The sequence below is a fragment of the Athene cunicularia genome (genome assembly GCF_003259725.1).
Source record: "Athene cunicularia isolate RWA chromosome Z unlocalized genomic scaffold, athCun1 chrZ_part1, whole genome shotgun sequence".
NCBI lineage: Eukaryota > Metazoa > Chordata > Aves > Strigiformes > Strigidae > Athene > Athene cunicularia.
The window spans coordinates 3,869,813-3,896,457 of record NW_020799142.1 but is presented as its reverse complement, the minus strand read 5'-3'; the positions used below and the strand labels follow the sequence as shown (position 1 = coordinate 3,896,457).

The 26,645-nt window shown below is 40.5% G+C and overlaps 1 protein-coding gene across 3 annotated transcripts; it reads right to left on the bottom strand.

The window, feature by feature from the left end:
• On the bottom strand, positions 1 to 26,639 carry DCP2 (decapping mRNA 2). 3 transcript variants are annotated; one of them, XM_026865361.1, is made up of 12 exons: positions 22,955 to 22,972; positions 22,231 to 22,278; positions 16,915 to 17,066; positions 14,978 to 15,105; positions 14,482 to 14,580; positions 7,546 to 7,698; positions 5,805 to 5,917; positions 5,609 to 5,716; positions 4,847 to 4,970; positions 4,182 to 4,289; positions 2,504 to 2,555; positions 1 to 1,813 (listed from the first exon to the last, which is right to left on the bottom strand). In XM_026865361.1, the coding sequence occupies exons 3-12, from the start codon at positions 16,967 to 16,969 to the stop codon at positions 1,650 to 1,652; spliced, it is 1,104 nt and encodes a 367-aa protein (XP_026721162.1). In that variant the 5' UTR covers positions 16,970 to 17,066; positions 22,231 to 22,278; positions 22,955 to 22,972; the 3' UTR covers positions 1 to 1,649. The 3 variants fall into 3 exon arrangements, with proteins under 3 accessions (XP_026721162.1, XP_026721160.1, XP_026721161.1); XM_026865359.1 differs by lacking the exons at positions 22,231 to 22,278; positions 22,955 to 22,972 and adding an exon at positions 26,506 to 26,639; XM_026865360.1 differs by lacking the exons at positions 22,231 to 22,278; positions 22,955 to 22,972 and adding an exon at positions 25,889 to 26,430.
• Positions 26,640 to 26,645: the final 6 nt, after the last annotated feature.

Genomic DNA, 26,645 nt, shown 5'->3' with positions numbered 1-26,645 from the left:
CTGCCTTTGGATAACTTTTTTTTTCTTTTTTTTTTTTTTAATACAAAGTGAGACAAAGCTAGGTGGAACTATTTCACAATTTGGTCTTGAAAGACAAGGCCTTCAAGACTCCTGTCCTCCAGAAGGAGAAAATGCAGTCTATTTCTCCTGTTGACTGATACAGAAGTCCAACACTCCTACTGCCAGGATTCTTACAACATTAGAGTCCCAAATCACCTGGTGGCAAGCAGGTAAATAAACCAGGAGATAGTTCTAAAGCTATTTCTGAGGAAAAGCACTAGGCAACAGATCAAGTAGGGTAGATGAAGTAGGGTGGTTGAAGGAAGACCAGGATTTTGGTTTTGGATTACATGAGTTGCATAAAGAGTCAGTGCATGAGCATACACTGTGATGAGACAAGGGTGTAGTTCGCTCAACCTATAAAGTTACCAATTACTCACCTTTATTTTAGAGAAAAGTCTATTTTTAAATTTGGGACAACATGCTTGCTACCACAAGCTGCTGTGACAAATTATTTCAGTGCATTTCTCTCAACTGCAAAGCACATGTTCAAACCCCAAAAGCATTGTGGCTGAAAATGACTGAGGCTACATCATTTAAATGCTAACTGCAAGTGCAATTCCAGTACAACTGGATATATACAAAGCATACACTACACAAGAGATCTGAGGACAACAGCACAGAATACAATACTGGACACCTTTAGAATAGTTATTGCAAGCCTGATTAAGCCATTTAGTGTCACACAATTACTATTATCCATGCACCTGCCTTCCTCCTCAGCAAGATCTACAGAGGCTGATTTACATTCAGTAAAAATTCTACACAAGTAACCTCTCACAGACAAAGTTTAAGCTTTTCTTTTTGAAAGCAGCTGCAACTGGGATAACACAAAACTTGCAACTTCCTACCCAGCTGGAAACAGTGTGTAAGAGTTGAAGCTAAACACTGAATGGCTAAATTCTACCCAGTTTGTGTATCCTTACTGAAGACAGAGGCAGAGTAGGTACAAGAAGTCAACATGCTGTAGATCTGACTCCAGGTACTACTGATTGCCAGCCAACAGAACTATCAGTGTGAAGGAGGGAAGGTATTTTGGGCAAGCAACTAGAACAGAGAAAGGATGACAGGCTGAGGCTAGGTTTGAAATGTGCAACTTGGTTTCAAAATCACTAGGACTGAGAAGTCCTCTGAGAATCAGTTTCATTGCCACTGCCGTAATATTGCAATGTACTACACAGAAACAACAAGTCCAATAATTTACATCAAGCAGTTAAAGTTTTAGCAAGCTGGTATACAGCAACAGTTCAAAAAAGTCAATGACAGTCTACGTAACACACAGCAAGTTAAAGAAAAAAAAAAAAAAGAATGCCCTCTAATGCACAGCTAGGAACAAGTGAACTGAACACTGGAAAGGTACTTTTGTGGATAAAGGCTATACAGCATTTAAAGTGCAACACCTGACTATGCCACTCCCATACTGCAAAGAGAACAAACCCTTCCAAACCAACAGTCAGTCCCTGCATTGCATTTAAAAACAAACAAACAAAACAAAACAAAATAAACTAAACTCCTGAGAAAGAGTAAGGCTAGATAAGAAACCCCCTCAAATGCAACAGGCAAGTTTGATTTTTGTTCTTATTTTGCTGTCAGAGGTCAAAACTTTTCATTATGGCATCATGGTCAAACTTGAAACTCAAGAAAGCTCTTGATGAGAAAGTAAATTTATAATGGCCATTACATGCCACAGAATGTCCTTCTACATGTTCTAGCAGTGGGTCTTCACTGGAGCAACACATCTCATATGCTGCATCTGCTTAAAGAAAAAAAACATGAAATAAATTTTAAACAGTTAACAATGAATATTTGTATCATTAACAATACAAAGTCATACCTCAAATGTATCTTCAATTAATATTTCTAACAAAATCTGTATGTCTGGTCATAAACAGAAGAAAGTAACTCAAACAGCCATAACTCATCTAGTGGCTACAACAAATCTTAAAAGTCATAGCAATCTGGGAACACTTTCAATAGACAGTTTTACCCATAGGTGCTGTTTTTCAAGTCATTTCTTAATAAAGAGAAAAGAAATATGGCCCTATGTTCTGAGCAGTAAGTTAGAAATTGTGCGCTCTCCATAGTCATCCAATATCAACTGCATCTTATTACTAGCAGGACAGAAAGCCTTGAACCAACACTTGATTAGCAGCATTGTGTTGACTCTGATGCTACTTTCCGAAACCATCTTTCAGTTACTTTTTACTCAACCACATGATATAATGTGACAGTCTTAATAACTAAGGAGAAGAACTGCAAAGCCAACCTGAAGCACCACATGAAGTTAACCAAATAACTGAAAAAAACTCAAGACTGCCTTAGAAAAACATGGCTTTGTAACATTTGGTAGGTTAGCACACAAGGAAAAACCCTCAACCATCATTATTCAGGTGCCTTCAGCCTGTAACACATGACAATGGATGAAAATTCAGACTGCACTTGCCTGTTTCAAAGTTATCTTGAAGTCTTCTTGGATTAAGCCTTTTTTCACATTTCTGGTTAAGAGAATGATCGTACATTACACATTTCATAAAGAAACGGCATTCTATTTCTTAATGGTATAGCTTAAGCACCAGCTAAAAGGCATGCTGGTTATATTTGCTTTGACAGACCTCCTGATGAGTGAATTATTTTATTTATAACTCAGCATGAATTCTGTCACGTTACTTTACCTAGTAAGCATGCTTCAAGTTCACAAGTCTTTCAGAAACATGCAACCTTTTAACAGTCAACAAACCATTTTTAAAATGCTAGCTTTTAGGGAAAAATTTTGAGTTCTTTCTAAATGCTTCAAGCTGGAAGGGTCTCGCATTTGATGGTATGGAAACAAACTTGCACATGTATAATAAGCCCATTCTTCAATCAGTTTGTCCCAAAAAGCAAGGAGAATGTATCTGCAAATACGATGCTACTGCTAATTAAATTAGCATGTGTTAAGATATACAAACTTAGAACTCTCCAGGGAAGAGTTCAGTTCTAGCCCCGGGTATGCTGCTGTAACCAAGAAAATTATGGCCCTTTGCATTCTGTGCAAATTAAGAGTTCCCTGGCCTCCAAACTATCACTGGGATATGAAATATTTGAGCTTCAAAAGCCTGACAACATGAAAATGCAAACAAAACACCAGATTAGAATTTAGCAAAGTCTGTGAAAAGCCTAAAAAGTAACTGAAAAATATTAACAGTTGCACTTGTTTCCATCAAGATCCTACAGATTCTCCTTATAGTTTTTCCTATACAGCCAAACTTTTGGGCAGGCAATTCTTTGACTTTTTATTCTTCTACTCTCAGACCCAAATGCAACTAACTATTTCTTGCTACAGTGAGGATTTTACAGAGTTTATGGCCTCTGCATTTCTACATGAAAAACAGAGAGAAGGTAATAACCGCAATCCAGAATGGGAAGAATAAAGCTTACAGCCAGTAAACAAGAAAAACTAAAGCCTGGGCCAGCTGAGCTACGGGCTCACTGCTGCACAAAAGCCAACAAAGTAGAATTGAAGAGCCATAAAGAACAAGGTCTGTGTGTCTGTGTCTCTGTGTGCATCAGAAAGACATATTAAAACTCAGTGAGCCTTTTCTCAGCCAAAAATGTGGGGACAAAGAAAATGATTGCAAGGAAAAGGGAACAAATCAAGAATGTCACACTGGAATTTACAAACTGCTGTAGTTCTCCTGTGTGATTAAAAAATTATAAGAGATTCTGCCATACAATTCAAGTCTGCATCTCAACATGTTTGCTAGAGAGAAGGGAAATAATAAGCATATGAATTACCACTTCATATCTAATTGTTGTATAACAAAATTCCATGCTTACAGTAATATATCATACATGAATAAATAAGACATGTACTACACTAATTTATTATGATAGACTACAGTAGGCTATTACCTGATAGGAATCTGGAATTGTCTACTGAAAGAGCTGAAAAATTTCCAAGTGCTAAAATAAGATTTACTTCCAAAACATGCATTTATTTTAGGATGCTTATTTATAGGTGTATATGCATACAAGGTAAGAAATATCATATGACTACAAATACCTAGCAAATACTCTGATCAAATATTGCTGAACATTTGTTAAGCATTACTGGAACCTGTTAATCACTGTATGTTTCTTACCGAAGTATGGTTCTGCTTAACTGGTTGACTGTGGGCTCCATTTGTTCGCTTCTTTTGGTTAGAATTATCTTGACACTGCTTTCTGCCACTGTTCCTCAAGCTCTGACTCTGCCATTAAGTTCAAAATGTAGCAAAGAGAAGAGTTTAAATGGCAGCATTGAACATCATTGTACTAAAAATTTGTACTTATTAGTTAAAACTAGTTAAAACTTTTCTCCAAAAAACCTCAAAACACATAAACAGTATCGTCTGTAGACAAACCGAAGCACACTGAAGTTAACCATACACTCAGGTTACAAAGAGTCACCAGGTCTTACTCTGTCTCTCTTGCACTATTACAGACACTGTATTACATGACAAATTCAGCTCAGTTCCCATACACTGATGCATATATACTAGTGGTACCCAAAATATTTCAAAATGGTACATGGAGGACACTAAATGGTGAGTAGTAATTACTATCTATACCTGAAACAACACAACTACCACTGGATACCACCTCTAATGTAAGATAAATCTGAGAATCTGAAAGATTGGTTTTTTCCCATGTTTTTATTTTTGCAGGCTATGGTGATAAAATTCAGTATTTTTGTTCCAGTGAAGAACCCCTACAAACAAGCTAGTTTAAATAGCCCAGATTCATATTTGCCTAAGAAACAACCTACCTTTATCTTCAATACTTCAGACTGTTCAGGATGATTATTTGGCTTCTGTGGCTGTTTTGGCTTCACACTATGCTCTCCTGAAAAGCCATCTGTAAACACCTGCTGACTACAGCGAAGTTTGGATCTAGTACAGGAAAATAAACACAGTTTACAAGACAGCTTCAAACCTATTGATAGCAGAAGAGAAATATGAAAGAATTTTCTGCTTTTTGAGAACAACCTGTAAGACAAACTTAAGTAACTTAGTGTGAAAATGGTAATAATGCTCACTGCACTTACCCAACTTTGTTTTGCCTGCTGGCAGGAAACCCATGTTTCTACAGGTTTTAAAGTCCACTCTACTGCTTCTAGCTCAGCTGACTGATCCCCACAGGCTTTAGCTAGCTAGCTACTTCTGATAGTACTTTACAGTTCTATTTTAGAGTGTCTATTTTTCCTCTGTGGAAGTGCCAAAAGCATTGAACCTGAAGCACTGAAAGTTATCTACTTGTTTTAGCTTCTGGTTTTTGGATTCCCATAGACAGGACTCAGGAAATTATTTCAGTCATGACACATGAGAATTTATCAAAAAAGGTGTATCACGACATTAACTTCTCATCCTGTTTACAGTTCTATGAGATATGCCCACAATTTTTACTTTTGTTTATTAACCCACTATAGAGTAGAACAGAAATACTCGGAGAAAGAGAAAGGACAAGCAGCTGTGTATGACCAATGTTTTATAGAAAGGATATAGAGATGTTAGACTGACCTGGTTCTTACCTAGCTTTTTCCAAATTGGGTTTAGAGGGTGTGCTTCCTGTAGATGAAAATCCATTGTCGCTATCTGAGGAATCTCCATTCCTTCGGGCAATCCATTCCCTCAATGGCCTGTGAGCAAGGAAAATTGCAACAAATCTAAATAAATTAAAGTTGTCTGAAAGGCACTGGCCTAGCATTTGCCTCATCTCAAACATACCTGATGAAGGGAATTGCCATAAAGAATTTGTTAGGTGCCAAACCCAGCTTGGACTTCGGGGTCATGTCATTTCTGTGGCATGGTAATTTGTCAATGGAAAACCACTCAATATTCTAGAAAAACAAGAAATAAAATCAAAATACCCACTACGGTAGCATTACAGAATGTTACAAATGTGTAATTTCCCTTAATTAAAAAATTACAAGACTTAATTAACAGACCACAACAGAGTTTTTCACAGAAGGTTAATTAACAATGGGGTCATTCTTCTAACTGCAGCACAGATTAACAGATGGTACAGCACATACCACAAAATATGGCACCTAAAATATGAAAGGTATAATCCAGCAACTAAATTCAGAATAAGGGTTTTAAAAAACAACCAACCAAATCACTGCATACTAAATGTCATAAATAAAGGAAGAGGCTTTAAATAACTTTCAAAGTCACTAATATTCTTGCTATTTTTATTTAAAATGCCATCAAAACTAGACCACCAATATCAGTTCAAAAATTACAAGCAAGAACGGGATTTAGTCTGTGCTCTTAGCTCTTGTTATAAAAGAAAAAAAATGGGTACAGGATAGGATTTGTATTTAATTTATACATTATATTTTAACTATGAAACTATACTTTGCAGAACGGGGAACAGAATCAGGAATTCTGAACAGACACAGTGTAGAAGAACCCACATGAGCTTTTCTATTGCAGAACCTAACCCCAGGTCCAGATAAGATGCATATTATGGAAGGAAGTTACAAACTGAACAGGTTTTCAGTATAGTTCTATAGGGAATACAAAACCAGCATGCCCTGTTGTATTAGATCAGATGAAAATGTTAACATCAGCAGGGAGACAAAAATCTGTTATTGTAAGAACTCTTCGTCATCCCCATGCAGATGGTCCCTGCTATAGAAAGGGGGGTATTTACATCTCAAAAAAGTTCATCTTCTTTTACTTCATATTTTGAAAAACAGATCTCAAGTGAAAGAAATTAAAGAGACTCCTGTCTAGTCAACTACAAGTACCTTTTTATATTCAGAAAGCCAGATGCCCTTTTTAGTGGCACGATCTGCATGAAAATATGGGGATAGTTGTTTTAAACTGAATTGCAATACAAGAAAGATATACATAACCTTTGAAGTTTGAATATCAGGAACAAAGTTTCCAGCATCTACTGCCTGAGTCTTTGCTTCTCTGCTTCACAATACCTTTTAAAAGTCTAATGGTACACAAACCATCAAAAATAGTTCCTGTTTTGTGTCCCCTTCTCAACCTCCTCCTTAAAATACACTGTTTCTAAGTCTGGATGGCATTAGCCATGAAAGAGAGAACACAATCCTTAGTTTCTCCTTCTGATATGTACGCTTTTGTATATCACCAATTAATAATTAAATTTTCAGAAGAATATATAGTTATATATGCAGCTATAACTAGGAATAACATTAAATGATTAACACATACAACAGCTAAGAGAAAAGAAGGGGAGAATTATAGCTTGACATCATGCTCTAGTGTTGTTACTTTCATGATGAATGGAGACATCAGACAGATGGTCAAGAATCAGTCTTTGCAGTAGGGCTGCAAGAAGTTGACAGCACCCTACCTTGCAGAGATGTCATTTGTACCTAGTATTTGAGGCATTCATCAAATGGTAGTTTTATTATTTCACAGACTGTTAGTTTTAAAAATCAAGCTTCTCAATAAGGGTCTTAATAGATTCAAAGAAGATAAAACATACCCTAATTTCTCTTCTAGTTTTGGGGTTGAATTTTGTGTTCTTCGGAACTCCTGGAATGATGTACAGCCGTGCTAACTGATCATTAATTCGCAGCTCAATGTATTCTTCTTTGCAGATATAATCTTTTATGTCAAACCCAGTTTCTTCAAACACCTGAGAAGCATATAGATGAAATCAATGTGTGTATTCAAATTCATGCTTTCAGAACCTATCATCACGAGGGAAAGAATGGCTATTTTTCAGATCTATCCATGAAAGCAGGCCTCTGCAGGGAAAAACAAGCATTTACACATAGATATATGCTCAATAATAGAAAAATTATCCAAGATCCTATGTGCTTTGTATTTCTTCAAGATAGACAGATCTGTAATAAAAGTTGAAATAACTCTATTATGCCTTAATGTAGCAATTTATTAATATGGTTAGGGAGTCTAGCTACTCCTTGGTGCTGTTGGATACACAGAAATCTTATGCACAGAAAAAACTACTATTTGGGGATAAAGAGATCTTCAAATTCTAGCAAGGTTTACTTGCACCTCAATTTTTCTTCTCTTTCAACAGTCCTTCTACTTCATGAACCTTCCACCCCTAATACATATAATCATTTTTACACTCATTTAAAAACCCAGTAATAGCGTAGCAAAACTAAAAAATCCAAACTGCACATCCACACTGACAAACTTAAAGCTGCATTGTCAGCTACTCTAAAGAAAAAAATAGGAGTATTATACCTGCTGGAGATTACTATAAAGACAATGATATTTTAAAGGAACACTTCATTTGAATATTTTATAACGTTGCAGTGAAGGATCACAGATTGACAGAACAGTTTCAGTTGGAAGGGACCTACAAAGATCATCAAGTCCAAGAACCCCTGCCACTGGCAGGAACATCTTTCACTAGATCAGGTTTCTCAAAGGCTTACTTCAAAATACTGTCTTTTTACAACATTCTCAAATATACAAGGTTTATAATATAAAAAAAAATTATGTCAAACACACCTAATACCTTAAATCAGGTCATGCCTCTAAGCTTGTTAAGTAAACAGTTGATTTTAGAAGCTTCCTGGTCCCCAAAATCAACACAGGAAATACAAATACTCAGAAAACACACAGGATTGATACCACTATCCAAAATATTTCTTCCTAGACAGTGGAACATGCATGTGAAATCATAGAACTGGATATTAACCCCAAAAATATTAAGCCCCACTGCAAATAATCAGTGATTACAAAGGTACTGTGAGACTATGCAGGGTGGAAATCAGGAGGTCTAAAACCCAACTGGAAATTAATCTGGCTTCATCAATTAAGAACAAGAAATGTTTATATAAGTATACCAGCAGCAAAAGAAAGACCAGGGAGAGTCTCCATCCCCTGCTAGATGCAGGAGGAAACATGGTAACAAGTGATGAGGAGGAAAAGGCTGAGGTGCTTAATGCCTTCTGTGCCTCAGTCTTTAATAACAAGACTAGTTGCACTGAGGGAATCCAGCCTCCTCAGCCAGAAGACAGAGACTGGCAGAACGACCCCACCACAATCCAGAAGGAGACAGTCAGTGACCTGCTGCATCACACACACAAGTCTATGGGACCAGATCGGATACACCCAAGGGTGCTGAAGGAGCTGGCTGGGGTGCTTGCAAGCCTCTTTCCATCATTTACCAGCAGTCCTGGCTGACTGGGGAGGTCCCAACAGATTGGAAACTGGCCAACGTGATGACCATATATAAGAAGGGTCAGAAGGATGATCCAGGAAATTACACGCCTGTCAGTTTGACTTCAGTGCCCGGGAAGCTGAAGGAGCAGCTCATCCTCAGTACCATCACACAACACATGCAGGACAACCAGATCATCAGTCCCAGTCAGCATGGGTTTATGAAAGGCAGGTCCTGCTTGACAAACGTGATCTCCTTCTACTACGACAGGGCGACCTGCTTATTGGATGAGGGAAAGGATGTGGATGTAATTTATCATGGCCTTTTACACCATTTCCCACAGCATTCTCCTGGCAAATTTGGCTGCTTGCAGCTTGGATGGGCACATGCTTTGACGGGTAAAACTCTGGATGGCCGGGCCCAGAGAATTGTGGTGAACGGAGTTAAATCCAGTTGGCAGTCGGTCACAAGTGGTGTCCCCCAGGGCTCAGTTTTGGGGCCACTCCTGTTTAACATCTTTATTGATGATCTAGATTAAGAGATCAAGTGCACCCTCAGTCAGTTTGCAGATGACCCCGAGTTGGGTGGGAGTGTTGATGTGCTCGAGGGTAGGGAGGCTCTGCAGAGAGAACTGGACAGGCTGGAGCCATGGGCTGAGGCCAACTGCAGGAGTTTCCATAAGGCCAAATGCCGGGGGCTGCCCTTGGGCCACAACAACTCCCAGCAGCGCTACAGGCTTGGGGAGGAGTGGCTGGAGAGCTGCCAGTCAGAGAGGGACCTGGGGGTGCTGATCGACAGCCCGATGAACAGGAGCCAGCAGTGTGCCCAGGTGGCCAAGAAGGCCAATGGCATCCTGGCTTGTGTCAGCAATAGCGTGGCCAGCAGGGACAGGGAAGGGATCTGACCCCTGTACTCGGCACTGCTGAGGCCGCACCTCGATTCCTGTGTTCAGTTTTGGGCCCTTCACTACAAAAAGGACATTGAATGACTCGAGCGTGTCCAGAGAAGGGCAACGAAGCTGGTGCAGGGTCTGGAGCACAGGTCGTACGGGGAGCGGCTGAGGGAACTGGGGGTGTTTAGTCTGGAGAAGAGGAGGCTGAGGGGAGACCTCATCACCCTCTACAGCTCCCTGAAAGGAGGTTGCAGAGAGCTGGGGATGAGTCTCTTTAACCAAGTAACAAGCAATAGGACAAGAGGGAATGGCCTCAAGTTGCACCAGGGAAGGTTTAGACTGGATATTAGGCAGCATTTCTTTCCAGAAGGGGTTGTTAGGAGTTGGAATGGGCTGCCCAGGGAGGTGGTGGTGGTGTCCCCATCCCTAGAGGTGTTTAAGAGTTGGGTCGACATAGTGCTGAGGAATATGGTGTAGTTGGGAACTGTCTCTGTTAAGTTAATGGTTGGACCAGATGATCTTCAAGGTCTTTTCCAACCTTGACAATTCTGTGATTCTGTAATCCAAAGGCAGAAGTCCTCAGTTAATTTTTTTAAAGACCAGATTTAGAATCAGAAAGAGTGACAGGATCTTCAGTCAAACCTCTTCTCAACCCACAACTGCTGTGGGTATGTATAATGAAAAACAGAACCAAAGAACTGCATATAAAATCATAGTAGCAGAAATACTCAAAATATATTATGCATACTGTATGCAAAATAGCAGTGTATACACTGCTATTGTCAAAATGGTTGCCAATATGGTTCCTCTCCATTTTTGAAAATGCAGAAGAAATTAAGCACAAATACAAGGAAACAGAAATGTTTAATACTAAGCAAATAATTGACCGGTTAGTCTTCAAATTAGCATATACAACCCCTCATATCAAAACAAAAAGCAAGCCATCTTCTCATCTAATTACATTAAGAACAGCAGAGTTTAAGGGGGAAAAAAGACAGCCAAAAATCCCCACCATACACTGTCTCAATTGAGAAGATACTCTTTTCCTCCATACCTACCCTTCCAACTAACAGCAGTGTTTTCCTTTCCTAAATGATCTTTACATATGATTTAAGGGAATTAATTGTATAAACTCCATGTACCAAGGGAATCACCCATTTAGTAGGGTTTTGCCCTCATCAACTTATGAAATACTACTGAACAGTGTAGACACCATCCATTGAAGATCTCTTTAATTAGACCTTGTAGCAGATGCAGTTTATGGTTTTAGACCTGTGCTGACTCCAGTAAAAACAGTTAAAAGATTTATGCACAGATATTACAGACATCCCAATTCCAGACACAGTAAACCTGTAAGAATTTGCCAATTTATTCACAATCTACCTTGATGGAAAAAGACCACAGTAACAGTGTTGTTCACTAGAGCAATCTAAATCAATTCTCCAAATTAAAATCACCACCAAAGGACTTTTTTCTCAGTAGAACTGTGCCCACCTGTGCTGGTTTTAGCTAGGACAGTTAATTTTCTTCACAGTAGCTAGCATCAGTGGCTGAGCATAAGGTCATGCTGGAGCATGTCAAAGCATGTGGCCATGGATAAGCCCTCAACAGAGCAGGTACACCCCTGGTGGACTGCAGCCATGGGTAAGGCCGTGTTAGAGCAGGTTCACTTCTGAGGAACAATGGCTGTGGGTAAGGCTACACTGAAGCAGGTATATCTCTGAAGGCATTGTGACCCATGGAGAAGACCACACTGGAATGGGTGCATCTCAAAGTAACTGTGGGTGTGGATAAGTCAATGCTGCAGCAGTAGAAGAGACTGTAGGTCACAGATTAAGTCTCCACTTCAAGGGACTGCAGTCTGTGGATAAGTCCAAGTTGGAGCAGGGGCAAGGGGAGGAATTCATTGCCAATGTTAAACCCTACAGTCTACTTCAAAGGGAACAGGGGTGTAAATTGTAATGGAAACACCTTTAAATTGTTGTAACCCAGGACTTGAGCTGCATGTATAAGAATTACTATAGCAGGAACCCCTTGTTGCTAGTCAGGATAGGAGCAAGGGGAGAAGTTCATTGCAGTATTAAACCCTGTAACCTGGCCCAAAGGGACCAGGGTGTGGATTGTAATGGATTCATTCACATAATTCCTTCCTGAAGCAGTTACACCTGGTTTGTCCTGTCCACTGTGTTGGGGTCCATATCTTTTTATGGTCCTCTCTCCCTTCAGTTCAGTCCTTTATACCAACTCTAAAAGAACCTGACTAGGAAAAGTTGAACTGAACAAGCTATTTATGGGGTGAGGGAGAGGGACATGCATTGAATAAACAAGTTAACTTCATTAAGTGTCTGCTCATCCTTCTCCAGCCTTTGAGTTCTGCAATGAGAGCCTACTGCATCTGTAGCTCAGGGGTTTTACTCTTTGGCAAGTGTGCTGGGTTTGTATGGTGGTGTTGGTAGCAGAGGAGGAGGGGCTACAGTGGTGGCCCTCTGTGAGAAGCTTCTCAAAGCTTCCACTGCTCCAAGTCAGACCTGCCTTTGCCCACGAATGAGCCAATTAGCAACGATGGCCACAACTTTGTGATACCATATTTCAGAAGGGAAACTCGAGAGGAGGTTGAGGAGTTGTGAGGAGCACATCAATGTGAACATCAAGTGTAAGAAAGGAGGAGGAAGGGGGGAGGGTGCGCCGAGAGAGGTCACTAGAAGAGCAGAGATCCACCTGCAGACTGCAGAGGACCCCACACCAGAGCAGATGGCTGTGCTCAAGTAAGGCCAGGACTCTATGGGAAGATCAGGCCCGACTGTTGCAGTTCAGTGACGCAGCAGCACAGAAACAGCTGCATCCCATGGGAAGGACTCAGTCAGAGAAAGTTCACGGAGGACTGGGTCCTGTGAGAGGGACATCACAGCAGAGCAGGGGAGAGAATGCAAGGAGTCCTCCCCCCTGAAGAGGGAGGAGCAGCAGACTCAACACACACACACACACACACACACACACCCCCCCACACACACCCCCATTCCTTGCCCTCTGTGTCACTGGGGGGGATGAGGCTGGAAGAAAACTGAGCCCAAGAAGAAGGGAGGGGTGTAGGGAGGTGTTTTTAACATGTAATAAGCTTCTCACTATCCCACTCTGTCTGTTAAGCATTTTTGTTGTTAGTGTTTGATTTAAAGTGATGGTCTTTTTGTCTTCCCCTAACAAACCTGTCTTTTGTCTGTGACCATAACGGGTAAGCCACCCCTCTCTGTTCTTATCGCATTTTATGAGCCTTTTACTTTATTTTCCCCTTCCCTTTCATGAGGGAGAAGGGGTAAATGAATGGCTTCATGGTGCTCCATTGACCTCTGGGCTCAAGCCATGACAGTCCTTTTTGACATGTCTTTTTTTCCATTTGATACTATATAAATAACTGCTAACTGATACTATATAACTAACTGCTAACATGAAACATGTGTGTTCATCACATAATCGTGCAATTTTAAGATCTAACACCTTATTTTGCTTTTCCAAGTCCACAATAAATATATGAGTGGTATGGAAAGTACTATCAGGGAATCAGAAATACGAAATTTTTCATTTATGCATTCATTCTTTGACAGATATATTAAAAATATCCATGATTTCTCAGACACTGATTAGGTCCAACCATGAAGAAAACTGATGCATTTTTCTACTTTCCCTCATTTTAATTTTCCCTCTCAAAAATTCTGGATGCATTATATTACATGAGTATTGAGTTTATACCAATAATATAAGCTATCTTTAATATGCAGCTTCATTATATATCTAGGTCTCCAGCAGCAATAAATCCAACAGATTATTTTATTTTTCAGATTTTACTTGTAAAATGCATTGATCCTTGTTCTTGCATCACTGAAAAATAGAAAAGTTTTTCGTAGTTTTTACATAATCTACAACCTCCAGTTCAACTGTTCAGTCTTGTTACATAGCCCAGTGCATATAAGCTGAATTCCCATTCTTATACCGTTTTACAGTTATGGTGGCCCTTGAAATTAATATTCCAAAAGCCACAAAGTACATTCGAAAAGCTACAAAGCACATAAGAATTCCCAAGCACCAAAAATAATATTTAAAAGTAAATTGATAGTTCAGCAGAGATCTTTAAAAACAGTGCTCACTTAATTTAGCAAGTTATTGCAAAACAATTAAAACCATCTAACAGTGATTTTTAAATTATAAAACCACACCTTGATTATCACTGTGGAACTCAGAAAAGCACTAACAGAAGACTCCTGCAAGAACAGACTATTTATTTATTTCAGTAAAGAGATATATAAGTAAAACACCTCTTCATCTAACATATATATCCTGCTCTGAGTAAACTTTATTTCTTTAGCTTAAATTTAAGGGAATCAGATATAGCTTACCTCTCTAGCAGCACAGTCATGAGGAGCCTCTTCTTTATTTACTTTCCCTTTTGGAAATCCCCAACCAGACTTTGCTAAATAGCCCTGAACCAAAAGAACCTGCAAAATACAAGGGGATACAACTGTCACACATTCACTATTCTAACCAATTTTTATTTTTCCCTTCACATCCCCAACTTCTACAAAAAGATACTCTAGCCTGGAGGAAGAAACCCATGAGACTTTTTTGTGTTCTAGCAAGAGCCATGAGTTTTTTTATGGGATCACGAAACTCAGAATCAAAAAACCCAAAACTGAGTAGGAAAGCATGCAGAAGTATGTTTACTGTCTCCCATACTCTATTTCTGTACACACTCAACAGTGGCAAGTAACTGTCAGGTCTTCATGAATCTAAAGCACTTTTTCTCCAGATGAAACATGTAAATAACAACATTATTATTTCTGCCAGCATATACCATCCTTCCCTCTAGACCTTCACAACTATTTTCATACTTACGTTTTCAAGTGTCTCATCAAGAATAATTGCACCATAGGTTGGCACTCCCATTTTGTATTCTTTCCACTCATCTAAAACCTTCTGTACATCTTCACCTTGAGGCAGTAAAAAAGGGCAGTGATTGAAGAGTACAGGGGCATGTCAAGGAAGATAAACTTAAGCATCTAGTTTCAAATCACACGCAGACATATAAAAGATACCCACTCAACATTTACAATAACCACACTCCCTCCCTTAACTGCTTTCAAGATATATTATCTTAAAAGTAAAAAAGCACCCTGAACAATCCATAACCAAACTCTAAAGGTTGGAAAGCATCAAGTAATTTTGTAACCCTAATACAAGACAATTAAAGAAAAAAAAGACAAAAGATGGGACAAATCTGCTTGTCTAAAGGAAGGTCTCCCCTAATTTTGAAGAAAAAGTATCCACATAACAGTTATTTTGAATATGTATGATTCTTAAATACATTTTATTAATTTTGAAGGGAGTAAGACAGACAAAAATACAGTTTCACCTCCTGCCTGAAGTGGAGATAAAATTTTCCATCAATCATTTGTTAGACTACAGTACAGAATCTGTACTTAAGTATTTACTATGAAAAAAAAATGTTTTTAATGGCATCAAATAACAGAGATCTAAAGCCTAATACACTTTATGAAGATTCACCATGCAGAGAAAATATGAACAACCTTTATAACTAAAACTTTGAAAGCAAACCTACAAGTCCTTAATAAAAGTATTAACACTAGATATTAAAAGTAAGAGTATACTACCAATAAAAAATATTCCATAGCAGAGTACTTAAAAATATGACACCGCAGCAGAATTCAGTTGGACTAGGTGATCTTCAAGGTCTTTTCCAACCTAGCTGATTCTGTGATTCTGTAATTAATATTTCTGGCTAATGTAAGCTGGAGAGGGACAGATGTAATGAACAAATAACATCTATTACATTGTGGTTTTCCTGTGCTGCCTACAATTACTAAAAGAATTCTCTTGGTCTGAAAATACATTTATAACTGAAACCATACCTAAAATAAATAAAAAATAACTACATAATATCAAGTGACAGAAAATCATCATATTTATACACTTGCTAGAGTGTTTCAAAGTACATCTCTGTTATTAGAGAAGTATGTTGTGTAGTGAAACCACAGATATTATCATGAAATATACAGAAAATTATCATATTTTTACAGTTTATTGTTAAAATAAAAGCTGTATTGTTTTCAAAGTAAATCTCTGTTACCAAACATTGTGTATTGAAGCTACAGATTAATATTGTTGTGAAAGTTAGAAGCAATACTCCAATCCCACATCACAAACATACAGACTAAATACACATCACAAACACACAAAACTAAAACACTTGCTGGATGAAAGTCAAGTTTTTCTCCAGAAGGGACTACACAGTGAACGTTTCAGCAGTCCTTGTAAGCAATGAAAAAAAGCAGAGGTTAACCATATGAATTTAGTAAAAATACATCCTCTCCTCTGCCAACAGAACCTTTTCTAGGAGCAACTGTCAGTACTTCCAACAAATACATACCACTGCCCATAGGGGAATGCATACCACCTTCAGCTACATTAACATTTGTGTCACTATTTACTTGGAAAGACATTAGACAAGACACAATGAAGAGCTCCAGCAGGTCACCTAGTCTGCCAAAGTGCAACCACAAGGAAAAATCCTCAACAATCAGAAACTACGCATTTTCCATAGCTCTTCAGCAGTCTGAGAAACATCTCTTTTCTGGATGCTACAAAACAACGGAAGCAATGAACAGCTAAAATCACGTATCTAGCAATACTAACTTCTAAATCACTAACACACGAACTGACATTTTCCTGCTGCAACTATGAAATTTCATTAACAATATTCAGTTTGCACTTTATCTACTGAGAGAGAAAACAGTCAGTAACAAAAAGGATATCAGCTTTAGCAAAGTCTCTTATCCCACACTGAGGTAATCCTGGTGTGTTTTGCATGTAGAAATCCAAGTAAAACCAATGGGCAAGTTCAATCTGAAAACACACTCTGATTGCATTGTCTCTCTCTTCACTTGGAATGTGCAAAATAAATCGGCTACCAGGAAAGCAAAAAGAGTAAGATTAGCCCAATCTATCAATTTAAATAAATCTAACAACAAAAATGCATTGCAACAGTGGAATTCCTGATCAAATCGTACAGAGCAACAGATCACCAAATCTTCCTAGTGACCTGGACATCAAAAGGTTTTCACATCAAAGTAAAATACAACTTTTAAAGTCAAGAAGGAGAACAGATCATGATGCTCTTTCACAAAAGTCAACTACGATAAACTAAGTAAATTAACTGTTGTGAAAACAAGGAAGGGCAAGGACATCCTACATAAATGGCTATATTACCAAAGAAAGCATTTTTACATGTCTAGTAAAGAACATCTGCAAACTCTTGATAACATGTCAACACATTTTTTTCTGGGGATAAGTTAAACACAGCTATATATTTTCACTTAAAGACACAATGAACTATTAATTTATGAAGATTTTTAAATTCAATATGATACTATTAATTTTCTCAGTCTGAAATAGAACATGGACAGTCAGTTTATTTTTCAAGTCTACATTATGCTTTAGCTCAGATACTGGCACACAAACACAGAGTCCCAGAAATGTACATGTAAGTAGCAGTGCGATAGCTTATTTTACTTAAGCAGAAGCAGCCTTACTTATTTGTAAGATTAAGAACAACAGAATTTTCTTTTTAGAAATTTAAGGTCATTTACTCCATTGAACTTAAACCATTTGACACAGATCTCTTACATTCAACTCCTGAGTACCACCAGCCAAATTGTAAAAGCACATTGCCAGAACCAGAATTACTTAACACATATTTACTTAAAATTTGACAAGTATAAATTGAAAAGTGTCAAAAGTGGTTGCATCTTCCAGCCACTCCGACCAAGGACTGCCTCCTGCCTGCCCATTGGAGTTCGGCCCCAGGGTCTCTGCCCAGGCTGAGGGACACTGCTGCTGCTGCTTTCCCCTTGGCAAGTTCAACCAGTAGCAAAGCCCAGCATGTATCCCACGGACAGCACCTACATATAGGACTCACACAAAACACAAGCACAGAGAGCCAAGTCCCCTTCTTCAGCAGGCAGAGGCTGAAGGTAGCTAGTGCTGGCACACACTTGACACTCTCCAGGTTCACAAGTGTACACATATTCACGCATCCCTCAAGTACCAGCACAACTCCCACTGTCCACCCAATACCCCTGTGAGGCACAGAATCAAACTCTACAACTCACTAAGAGTTATAAAGTAGTATGTTTATTACGACATCGGGCACACGGGGGATCACTCCACCACAAATGTGCACGCCAGGAGCCAAAAAATCACCTCCTTTTATTGTTTGAAATGTTACACATGCATTAGGATTCCGAAGGAGGGAATATGACAATTAGTTCTGAGAAATTCCCCTCTTGCCTCCCCTGCCCCCATGTCCTTCTTTGCGCCTGTGCAGTGCCTCCTGGTGAGGGTGGGCTGGGGTCTTCAGGATGAAGTAAGACTCCTTCCTCTTCATGAACTTTTTAACTTTGCTTCTTGCACATGCTCTCTGGACCTTTGGCTCCTCTCCAAGTTGTAGAGTCAGTTTTACCTGTTTTGTTAATTCGAACTTTTGTGTCTATCAAGATGTTCCAGGGTGTAAATCCTTGGTGTTACAAGGAATTGGTCATCCTTTAGCTGGTACAGCTCCCCCTTTATCTCAAAGACAGGGATTAGTTTACTATCTATCCTGTTTTCTGTAAGAATGTTATCTAGCTAACATTGCCTGAGGGCTAGCATTGTTTAAGGGGCCTCACAACTTTGTCGCTTTTTTTTTTTTTTTTTTCCTCAGATCACCTGTGCAGATCCCATACCCTCATACCAATCACACAGATCCCTGACTTGTTGGATGGTCCAGCCTGAAGTTTGTTAGTAAGTACATAAGCACAACAGGTTTGGGAAAGTAAGTCACTCATGCCCCTGCCATCCCAGCAGCTGGCACCAGGCACATGGGCTGCAAGACCCATGGTCCTGCTCCAGTCACTGGTGCTCTGCCCCTCACCTCACTCAGTTTCCCAGCAGTAGCTGGTTTTCAGGACATTCACCATTCCCCCCACAGAGGTTGGAAGCTTATACCCCCACTCATGTCAGTAGCTGGCACTGACATATTCCCCCTCACTCCAGCAGCTGACACCCCATCCACTGACACATATAGCTCTCAGCAGTAGCTGGCACTTCACCCTTGCAGCACACATGTAGGTTGGGTAGAGAGTGAGATTACACAGAGAAAATTAAGGAAATATTTAATAGGAATATGTAAAAAGATAGGACAGACTGTGGCAATTAGGTGAAAGGCTCAGACAGACAATGGTATTGACCAGCCCAGTTTTACACACAACCAGCATCTCTTACACCCCTTTCTGCCTTTGCCTATTTCCACTCTGTTCCCCCGATCCCCCTCCCCTGCCACACCTCTTTCAGCCTTATCAGATGCAAACACCAGGCTGATCTTCCTGGAAGTGGTGCCTGTAGTTTCTTGATAGCCCATCAATTAGCATGACTGGCAAGTATGTTTCTTGTCTCCACTTTTGTTTTCTTAGGCTTGTGGCTGTATATTTTTGGTTCCAATTTCCCTCTTTTTCCCTTAGATTCCCAGGAGCATGTTTCCCTTAGATAAACTTGCTGGAATTAACATTCCCACACCACATCATTAAATCAGTGGCCAGGTTCAGTTCTCATCACCACCTCCCTCTGATTTGTGTCCCTGTATGTTTTGGTTACGGTTTTCTCCCTTTCTCATTTTCACATTGAAAAAGGCCTTCAACCAAACACCCTTAAAGAAGGAGACACTCTCCCTTACATAAATAACTTTATTCACCTCAACATTTTCCTACTTGCCAATTTTCAACTGGCAACACCACTCTCCAACTGCTCCTTTCTTTCTGAAGGTTCTATTACTGTGGAAAATAGCTCTTACATATAAAGCTGCTGTAGATTAAAGTTAAAAAAATAAAAGTATTTTATTTTTGTTGTGGTTTAGGCTTAGCCCTCAACTCAATATCACATAGCCACTCACTGATTCCTCTCCTACCATGGAATAGGGAGGAGAAAATACAACAAAAGGCTTGTGGGTCAAGACAAGGACAGGGAGGGCTCACTCATCAATTATAGTTGGGCAAAAAGACAGACTCAACTTGGGAAAAAGACATCCATTTAATTTGAACAACATCACTATTAATTTACCAATCAAATCCAAGTAGGAGAGTGAGAAATACAACCACATCTTAAAGACACCTTCCCTCCACCCTCCTTTCACCCCAGGCTCTGCTTTGCTCCCAGTTTTCTCTACCTCCTCCTCCACAGCAGCACACGGGATGAGGGTTGTGGTCAGTTCATCATACCTTCTCTCTGCCACTCCTTCCTCCCCAGGGAGAGGACTCCTCACACTCTTCCCCTGCTCCAGTGTGGGGTCCCTCTCACAGGAGACAGTCCTCTATGAACTTCTTCCATTTGAGAACTTCCCATGGGCTGCAGCTCTTCATAAACTGCTCCAGTGTGGGTCCTTTCCACAGCAAACAGTCCTTCAGCAAGACTGCTCCAGTGCAGGCTTTCCACAGAGTCCTGACTTTCTTCAGGTGCAGCCACCAGCTCTGGCATGGGGTTCTCCACAGGCTGCAGGTGGGCATCTGCTCCGCTGGTGACTTCAATAGGCTGCAGGAACACAGCCCACCCTCATGGGCTGCAGGGGGGTCTCTGCTCTGATGAACCTCCTCCCCCTCCTTCTTCACTGACCTTGGTGTCTGCATAGGTGTTTCTCTCGCATCCCACTCTTCTCCATTATGTCTCACAAGTTCTTCATCTCTTAAATATGTTATCACAGAGGTGGTACTACCGTTGCTAATTGGCTCAGCCTTGGCTAGAACTGGGTCTGACTTTGAGCCAGGGAAGCTTCCAGCAGCTTCTCAAAGGATCCACCCCTGTAGACCTCTCCCCCACTACCAAAAGCCCATGACACACAAACTCGACACAATTTTATAATTAGCTGATACTTTCTTGCCCCAGCACTGCAGCTGAACATAAATCCAAAGACACAATATGTACAAGTATTAGCAAAGAGGAATAAGAACATGCACTAGGCTTAAAGTTACAAAAGCAAAGACAGTTAGAACATACTTATTGATCAGAAAGTTAATGCCTAAGTTACTTAGAGTGACTGAAGTGCTAACAACAGGCATCTCCAGATTGTACTAGATGCAGGTGCCCATGTGCTGGCAGTGGGGGGCTGCAGGATAGCCTTTGTGGAGAATAGGCCAGGACTGCCTGTGATGCCACTGCAGGGCACTCCTGAAGCCAGCAGCCAAGATGGTGGTGCTTCTAGGAAAGTTTATTTTAAAAAGGACAAAAATGCCAGACAGGAAGAAAGAAAAAGAGTGTGAAACAGCAGTGCAAACACCAAGGTCTGAGAAGAAGCAGGGAGAGGAGGTACTCCATGGCAAAACAGATGTCCACACTGCAGCCTGTGGAGAAGCCCATGCTGAAGTAGATGGTTATTTCCTGAAGGAACTTCAGCCCATAGGACTGAGCCCATGCTGGAGCAGGAGTGAAGCATGAGGAGAAAGAAGCAGCTGAGATGAAGTGTTATGGACTGACCACAACCCCTATTCCCCATACCCCTGTGCTCTTCAGGGGGTAGGAGTCAGGAATTAAAAGGGGAAGTTGAACCTGGGGAAAAAAAAAGGGATGTAGGGGAAGGTGGTGCTTAGAATTTTTTGTCTTTGTTTCTCTCTATGCAAACCTATTTTAATTGGCAAACTACATTAATTTTCCCTGAGTTAAGTCTGTTTTGCTCATGATGATAACTCGTAAAAAACCTTCCTGTCTCATCCTGAGCCAAAAGCTTTTCCATTCTATTTTATCCCCAATCCTGTTGAAGAGGAGAGTGAGTGGCTGGGTGGGCATCTCACTGCTGGCCAAGGTTAACCCACCACAGTCCTGAAATCAAAGGGTGGGGTAACAGCACTTGCTTACAGGAGAAAGAGGGCACCAAGAAGCCCCCAAACTTCCATTAAGACTCCACACCTCCACTTCCTTCTTCAGTAAAGAACAACTCAGTAACACAAGGCAGCATGACAAAAAAAATGACATGGATATCTGACACTTGTTATTTAACTGAATGGGTCAGAGAGCTCCTACTACTGAACCTTAAATACACACTAACTTACCAGAACTAGAATAAGATGTATCCTGGCAGTGTGTGATTCTAAAACAGCCTAGGAACAAAACAAATGTTTGAAGGCATTATGTACCTGGCTTTAGCTTTCAACTTGTTATCACATGCTGGCAAGTAACATTTTAGTTTCTGAATAATGAGGGTGGAACATTTTACTCTCTGAATATGAATTCTAAGTGTAGAAGTCTCCTTAATTTAGTTCACCAGCAGGGAAAAACTGTGACAGCTTGGAAAAAAAGTTAAATGAAAGTTCATTAGACTAGTGGTTTTGAATTTATTTTTGTTATCATTAGGAGAATGGTTTTGAAATGAAAGCATTTAACAATAACCACCACCACCACTATCACTTATGCTTAATTCTCTCCCAGATCTCTATAGCTGAATACAAAACTCTACTTGTTATTTTATACTGCCAGGAAAAGTGGAGTTTGGGTTTGTTGGGGGTGGGGGTATGGAAGTTGGTGTGGGTTTGGGGTTTTTTTAAGAGCAAGATTATACTGATTTGGTATAATTTCAGTATTAGATTCTGGGAAGTCAGCTATGAACATCTGACTCTGAACATACCTATTACAACAGGTAACTTTATATGTTGAGTTGCACAGGACAAACAAGGCACAGGGCCTGAGACACCTTCACCCAGTGCACCTGATTTGATAAAGTTAACATGCAAGAAAATTCTTAGTAACATGCATTAAAAATTTTACATTTAAGCTTACCGATATTAATTACTATAGATTCCACTGCTCACCGTGTGGAAAAACACTAAGGTTAGTATCAGAGAGAACATCAACAGGTACACTGTTTTCCTTTGTCCAACTAAAAACTTAATTTGATACTGAATACTACAGTTGCTCCTAAAAAGTACAACTTCACACTCAGCAAAATACACCATCATACAAATACTGCAAGCTAAACTTTGTAAAAGTAACATCAAGCAACAAACTCAGTTTAAGAATATAACCCAGACCCTCCTAGAAGTTCATGTATCTCAACAATAAGTTATTTTAGGTGACCACAGACAATAAAAATGTGAAGTCTTAGCCCAATTAACTTTACAATTGAACAGTATTTGTCAATCTAATATCAAAATTGATTACTACAGAAAGAAATCCAGTCATTCTGCAAAGTACCTAAAAACCTGGAAGCTTTAACTCACAATTGCAAAAATAAAATAATTGATGTGGTAAAGATTACTCAGCAGTAATTCATGGGGTTTTTTAACCTACTAGGCTCAACAGAAACAAACAAACGAACCACCACCACACCCTCTCCTCAAGACATAGAAAATTAAGATACTAGCTAAGGCACCTTTGGAGCTAGCAACAGCCATGAGAATTACCTGCAGGCATTAGAACAGCTGTAGTTGCCCCGACCAGTGGAATTATTAGACTAATTAGCTGAATTAGTTGGAACAGCTGCAAGTGATCTGAGGACCTACATGAGCCTCTTTAACTAGCCTCTGTGTGGAACGTCTGCTTAGACAGGAACCCCTGTGAGGAATCTGAAGAAAGTGGTTCAGCTTAAAGTAAAAGCCAAACACATTTTAATTCAGCAATGCATTTTGTTCATAGAATTAGCACCAGCTCACAGTGGTCTTTCTGTCATAAGGAAAGGTATTAAGGAGGTAAAATGACTGATATAGTGAGAAGTACTGATGACTGCATCTCCTGAATACACAAACTTTTAATAACTAAGTTTTCTGCAAAGAATCCAGGCCTTTTGCTTCAGGACAAAGGAAAATATTGCCGTCCAAAACAAAGTGTAGAAGTCTGACAGATACTGTAGCACTCTCAAGGTACAAATAAAACCAATAGTTATTTTTTGTGAACATCTAAGCTTTAACTTAGCTTTTTGGTTTCAAATACACCAAAAAGAGAAAAAAAACCACAAAAATCCCACTTAAAAAGAATTTCAACTGGGCAAGATTGACTTGAAAGCTAATTTATTTGTGTAGCTTAGTAAGAGCAACGTGAATGCTTGCCATCTCCTAAAAAATATCAGTTGTTTAGATTTGCAGCTCACACTGCTACAGTTCATATAAAAAGATATTAAAGAATTCATATTGGTCCTCTAACTTTCCAAACCTGTTATACTGAAATTAGAATTATTTTAGTAGTGAAGTTTTATTTCCTGACAGAAGAAAGGGTAAAGGGGGGGAGGGAGCATAAGAAAGGCCAAGGGGGGAGGGCAGGGAGGGAAGCAAGTCCAAAGGGGAGGGGGAAGGGAAGCAAGTAAGCCAAAAGGGGGGGAGGGGAGAAAGGCAAAAAAGAAGTAGAAGGTTGTGCTAGAAATGTTTTGAATCTTCTCAGTAACTATGAAAAATTACTTGGCTCTTTCTACCAAAATTTCCACTAATATCATACATATATCCATAGAAGAATGTGGGAAGCAACAAATATTTTATTAACCCATTTATAGCCAGCCTCCTGAAGTGCTGCACCACTGATCTTACACTTAGTGGCTTCTTTCAGTTGTTCTGTTCAGTTGTTCCATGTCCAAGCAAGTCAACTTATCTGAAGCATGGCATATCTGTTAGCACTAATGAAAATAAACAGGGTGAATTAGGATAAGACGAAAAGCGAGCCATATGGTAACTACAAGCCTCTGATCTACCATTCTAAGACTTTTTTTTTTTTTAAATTAAAGCTACACAACTACATGTACATCTATAAGACAAAACATTTTCTCAGACATAGGCGATCACAGAAGTTCAGAGAAACACAGTAAGACAGAAGGACTGACCCTACAACAACGTAATATCTGATTACTCATGTGCTCTTCTATCAGTCGCTCCACAGGAATGGCACTAATAATTAGCTATTCTGTTTTGCAAGCATTGTGATTCCCCTCTGTATTTTCTGAAGTCTTAAACCCCGCTTCATATGTGATCAGTAATCTAAAAGACAAGACTTATCTCTCTGTAGGGAGCCAAAAGGAGACATGATGGAAACACAACACGCTTTAGAGGCCAGAATTAGAGAACTAAAAATTTACTTGAGTATTGCAAACTTTGACTCTTGCATTAGATACATGACAAAACACTCCTGAGTGGAGCAGTTCTAGCTTCATGTGGTAACCTCACTTCTAAGCATTTTCACTCATTTGAAGACAGTAATTCCAGCAGGTGGACTATCCTTCATCTCTAGTAACCTTTCCCTCTTGTACATAAATACTTCAGAAGGGATCTTTTAGAGGGGGTAAAACAGAATGATTATTTCACGTCAAATGTCACATCCAGTTTGGGGCATCAAATTCTGGGGATAGTAGATGAATTTAAAAGTCAAGGGCTGCGCCACAGACAGTCAGAGGTTGAGATCATAAGGGGAAAAGTGCCTTCCCCCTCCCCAAGAAAACAGAATCCATGTTTTCTGAAAATTTAAATACATAACCTTCAGGGTAAGAAAAAGCTAACTATTTCATTCCGAAAAGACCGGCAAGGAGGAGAGGGCAATTTCAGACTGCAAGGTATTCCTTTCGCTCTATCTTTTCTGTCTTACTGGAACATTCTCTTCCAGAAGAGAAAAATCAGCAGAAGGGACTTCCTGCCACCCCTTCTAAATGCAACCAGACTCCTGAACGTATCATCAACTCATCACTACGCACGTCAGAACCTTATGCTTCTGACTCTTCTTTCACCCGCGCAATTTTACCTTCCTTGCCCAAACATCATGAGCTGCTGAACACCAGAAGAAACATCCACAAATCAGGTTCTGATTTTTCTTCCATACTCGGCCTCTTCCTCGCTCCGGTCTGGCCCTTTATCGGGTTCTGACGACGGTGCCGACGGCAGAGGAGAGCTGGCGCGCACCCTTCCCACCTCACCAGGGCAGCTTCCAATCGGGGGGGCCGCGCCTTAGGCCACGAAGCCGTGAAGGTGGCGCGTTCCCGCCCCACGAAGCCCCACGGGCTGGCACTGGGGCAGCTACACCGAGCTTCCCGCTTCGCGGCCGCTGCGGCAGTACCGACACCACCCCTTTCCCTGGGCCGCCCCGCACCTCCCCCTCGGAGTTCCGCCAGTCCACAGAGTGCTCCGAGCGGCCCCGAGCAACCAAAGCCCCACGCCACCCTGGCCCTGCGGTCCGGTCTCACGCGTCTCGCACCGGGCAAAGTGGGGGGCAACGGAGGGAGACGGTGCCCACCCCACCCCCCGCAACGGAGGGCCGCGGTACCACAGAAGGGGGACGCAGCCGCGTAGGGGAAGAGGGTGGGGCCGGCCAGAGCTGGTGAGCGTGAGGAGGGCCCGGGAACGACCCCACCCGACGGCTACCTGCACAGGTCGTCCAAGACGCTGCTGGGGATCTCGGCCCGTTTGGTCTCCATGGGAAGACGCGGCTCATCCCGACGCGGCGAAGCCCGAACCACGGCACAGTGGCGGGGGCGGGACGGGGTGCCCGCCCGGCGGGGAGA

Bases quoted from the DNA above. Each gene is read 5' to 3' on its own strand.
- DCP2 (XM_026865359.1), bottom strand. From the start codon at position 26,558: ATGGAGACCAAACGGGCCGAGATCCCCAGCAGCGTCTTGGACGACCTG. The intron at 7,699-14,481 runs GTAAGCTATATC...TATGCTTCTCAG, and splicing joins ATGACTGTGCTGCTAGAGAG to GTGTTTGAAGAAACTGGGTT. The intron at 2,556-4,181 runs GTAAGAAACATA...TCTCTTAACCAG, and splicing joins TTAAGCAGAACCATACTTCG to AAATGTGAAAAAAGGCTTAA.